General features: G+C 32.4%; 1 protein-coding gene across 1 annotated transcript; it reads right to left on the reverse strand.

Moving 5' to 3' along the window:
* Window positions 1-206: 206 nt before the first annotated feature.
* Window positions 207-4,022, reverse strand: LOTGIDRAFT_176605 (hypothetical protein; the record flags this gene model as incomplete). The annotated part of the gene is made up of 8 exons (XM_009054735.1): window positions 207-311; window positions 841-963; window positions 1,115-1,283; window positions 1,955-1,998; window positions 2,361-2,423; window positions 2,775-2,838; window positions 3,460-3,704; window positions 4,011-4,022. Coding segments are annotated over 8 exons (825 nt in total), but the record flags the coding sequence as incomplete, so codon positions are not given.
* Window positions 4,023-4,101: the final 79 nt, after the last annotated feature.

Raw genomic sequence — 4,101 nt, forward strand, 5'->3', positions numbered from 1 at the left:
TTATGTCTATTTAGATCAATTTCAATACATATTGACGTGTATGAATATATCAACAAATGATATACTACATACATAACACAGTAACTTGAATTTTGCTTTGAGTCTTTTTTAATTCAAATTCATGGGTGCAAGGATGGCTCCAGTTGCTTGCAAAGTTGAATTCTAGCTATGACAATAACAAAGGATTTATGCTGTTATTATCTTACCTTCCATTCTTTATATAATGGTAATACTTCAGGTAGAGGTGTGACTACAGGGAAATTTTGAGTCAGAAAAAAACTGTAGTTCTTCTCTATTGTTTCTAAACATTGCTGAAATATTTCGTTATTGATTATAATATACCTCAATATATATAAACATACTATTTGGTATTCTGAACCTGAATAGATCAATTACTATATACTTCAAACCTAAGATTGCATCATTGCATATGACAATCCAAATTTTAGGCCAAATTTTTTTTTTAACTCTTTGAATGTTTCAATCTTTAGAAGTAAGAAACAACAATAATTAACAAGGATAACAAATAAGTTCACTTTGATCCATTCTTCCAGTTGATCCTTGACCAAATCTTTTGGAATTGATCTTGACTGGATAATCTGTACCCATTTACAGCTGGGTTCTATACCCATTTACAGCTGGGTCCTATACCCATTAACAGCTGGGTCCACTGGAATAATGAGGAAAGATGACTTAGTCCAGGTCACCAGAATATCACACGAAGAACCCAAGACCACCATCTGTTTAACATGACCAAGCAAGTGATGTCATGTAAAGATTTCAATGCTCTACCTGTCTGAGCTACAGCCTGCTTCATTATAATTTACACATTAAACTTACCTTGACTTTTTGACCTCTTTCTTCGAAAGGATAATTTTGTAAATCACTAACACAAACTTTTAACTTTTCATACAACTCTACTCTTGCTAAATCTCTTGTTTTGATCATTTCATCTATCTCTTTCTATAATTACAAATATTCCATTAACAAATTAGGTGCACCTTGTCTTCGAGCCAATCTTGAGCAAAAGAATGGCACTGGAAACAACTTGACAAAGGGCAACCCATAGACAGTGCTTTTGAAAGTCAACTTTCAATAAACTAAATAGACTTACCTGATCTTTAGACAGAGAGATTTCTTTCTGAGCAGCTTTATAAGTAGATAGAGTAGAGACTACAGTAGGTAGACTGTCTACTTGTATATTAGTTAATCTATTAGTATCATCTAGTATCAGATCTAGACCATCATCTAATGGTGTATTCTTATCTACTGGAAACTGACATCTGGAATTATAATCAAGGTCCTGGTTTGGTAAAGTCAATGGTAGGTGTATTATTCCTCTAGTAAGACCCTTATGTGAATACTATCAGTTTACCTTGCACTAAAGTATTCCAAACACTTTGGACTCTTTGAAACCATTTCAAATTGAGACAAATCTGATACCCCCCCCCTCTACCAAATATGATTCCATATCTGCGTTAAACGTATGCGTTATCTTTCTTTTGACGCACGGACTTCTAGATAGATGGATGCTTTGGTGCATAAAAAAGACAGGGAATCCCTCACATTTGGGAGATCTCCGCGCAGAAAGGCGTCCGGATGTGTCAAAAATTGCTACACCCGGTGAATTTTTTTTTTGACCCATGACGGAGAACATTTGACAGATATTGCTTCCGCATATATGGAATCATACCCTCTTAAACCAACCATTTCGATTTTTAATGAATGACGGATGACAGATCTGCATGACGCGTATATGGAATCTTAGCTTTAAGCTTCCTGTCTAAGATGTTTGCTAATAATCTCAGGAGGTATTAATACTGAAAAGCTGGAACTTAGACTCTAACCTTAAACTATAATACATGATAAATATAATGATAGCTCAGCTAGCTGGCAATAGACTAGGCTTCAAAATTCTCAATAAGATCAAGGCTGACCTTATTGTTTTACTTACCTTAACTGCTTAACTTTTGTTGCTACGTTCATAATCATTTGTAACTGAAAGAAAACAAATTTTGTATTGATTAAACCAACTTTTAATGAACAAGATCATGCTTGGTTATGTTGAACAAATAATGGTTGTGCCTTCTATCTGGATCAAGTCAGCTTTCCTTTATAATGGAAATTGGTATTAATAACCCAAAGAGGTTTGGCCACAGACTATCAGGTAAATAGGGTCCTTGAGAACATAAGTTGTTATCCTTGTTATCCTCAAGGGTACATAATATAATCCTGAAAAGATCATTCATTATTTGAGTATTCATATATTTATATTCATCATATGCTTTCGTTTTTACATTTACATATGATAAGCTTCAAACAGATTCAAGCAAACCCAAATATTGTACTAATTTACTTACCAATTGACCGAGATTGTTTTCCATTAACTTGTTAGACATTAACTGATATTCTGATTGCAGTGTCTAGAAATAACAAGACAACTTGAACAGCTTTGTGAGAATATACATATATGTTTATGAATTTTCATGAATAACACTTAGATATTGTATCATTGTTTTATGCCTTTATGTGCTTACTTTAGAAAAATAGATTGACTATCCTCCAATATGACTTTATAGAAATATCAAAACAGAACCTAAAACATGTTGTTACTCAATGTTTCACTCAAAAATAGTCTGAAACATGTTTCAGGTTCTGTTTTAATATTTCTATATTGCTCTACAATCACTAATGACATAGAAATTCTAACTTGCCTTCATTTTTGATCTCATGTTGGACAACTCCATATTTAACATATCTCTTTCTGAGATCACTTTCTCGAACTCTCGTCTTTTATCAACAGACATCATGTTATTACCGTCTCTCATAGGATTACGACTAAAAATATCATCAATATCATTATTATTATCAGTTTATTTTAATCTCTCATAGCATAGCGAGTAAAAATATCATCAATATCATTATTATTATCAGTTTATTTTAATCTCTCATAGCATAGCGAGTAAAAATATCATCAATATCATTATTATTATCAGTTTATTTTAATCTCTCATAGCATAGCGAGTAAAAATACTGTTAATAATAATACCACCATAATCGTTAATAAACCATAATCAATCAATCATAAATAGTTCATTTCAAAGGAGTCATACCTCCCTCTAATTGCTAGGTCGGAACACTATCTTTTTTGTGAAAGCGGAATAGCTCAGTCGGTAGCAGGTTTGATTGTCATCTGCTTGGTCATTAAGTGCCGTTAGTTAGAATCCTTTCAAGGTAAGATAAATTCTGATGCCACAGCAAGTGTCTCCTAAACTCGATCTAGTGTCAGCTTTCAACACTTATCAGCTAATACTAGGTGAATTTAGGTTAATAAATTTCTTATGTATAATTCATTTCATAAAGAAAATTTCTGATGCCACAGCAAGTGCCTTTTAAACACAATCTATTGTCGGCTTTCAACCCTTATCACTTAAAATAAGTGGTTAATAAATAACTTACTTATAATTCATTTTATTATCATTATAACCGCCAGTATAACCATCATTATTTAGATTATTATTCTGAGAATTTAATGGTTTCTGCGTCTGTCGTAATATACCATGTCCTTCAGCTATCACTTTATCAATAACACTCTCTCCTTCATCAAACAGCTCGGCATAATATCCACTACCATCAGTTAATCTTCGTTTAAATACAGCTCGCATCACTTTACCTATTGTTATATCTTGAAGGAATGCTGTTCCCTAGAATAACAAAATATGGAAAATATTACACTGGTTGATATAGATATTGTACCCCAAGGGATATACTCTCAAAAACGTAACTGAAGATGTTTTTAGTGTTCCAGTCATCTGGTTGGTTGATCAATGGAAGCGATTTTAAATTCACTTTTACCATTCAGATTACTGTATTTCATAAAATCTAAATTTCATCCTAATAAAGTTTTGAGATTAAGCAGAACATATGTTTACACATAAACATCAAAAACTATTTGAAAGCATACTTCAACCATTTAAAAAACTTGATGACATTTTTCAACAGTGACTTACTGCTGATGCCATCAATTCTTACATTGTCAACTTTGAGTTTGACACAACAAAACTGGAGCTTTATAAAATTAATGTTTAACAAAAACTTCTA

The sequence above is a fragment of the Lottia gigantea genome, assembly GCF_000327385.1.
Source record: "Lottia gigantea unplaced genomic scaffold LOTGIsca_2226, whole genome shotgun sequence".
Taxonomy (NCBI): domain Eukaryota; kingdom Metazoa; phylum Mollusca; class Gastropoda; family Lottiidae; genus Lottia; species Lottia gigantea.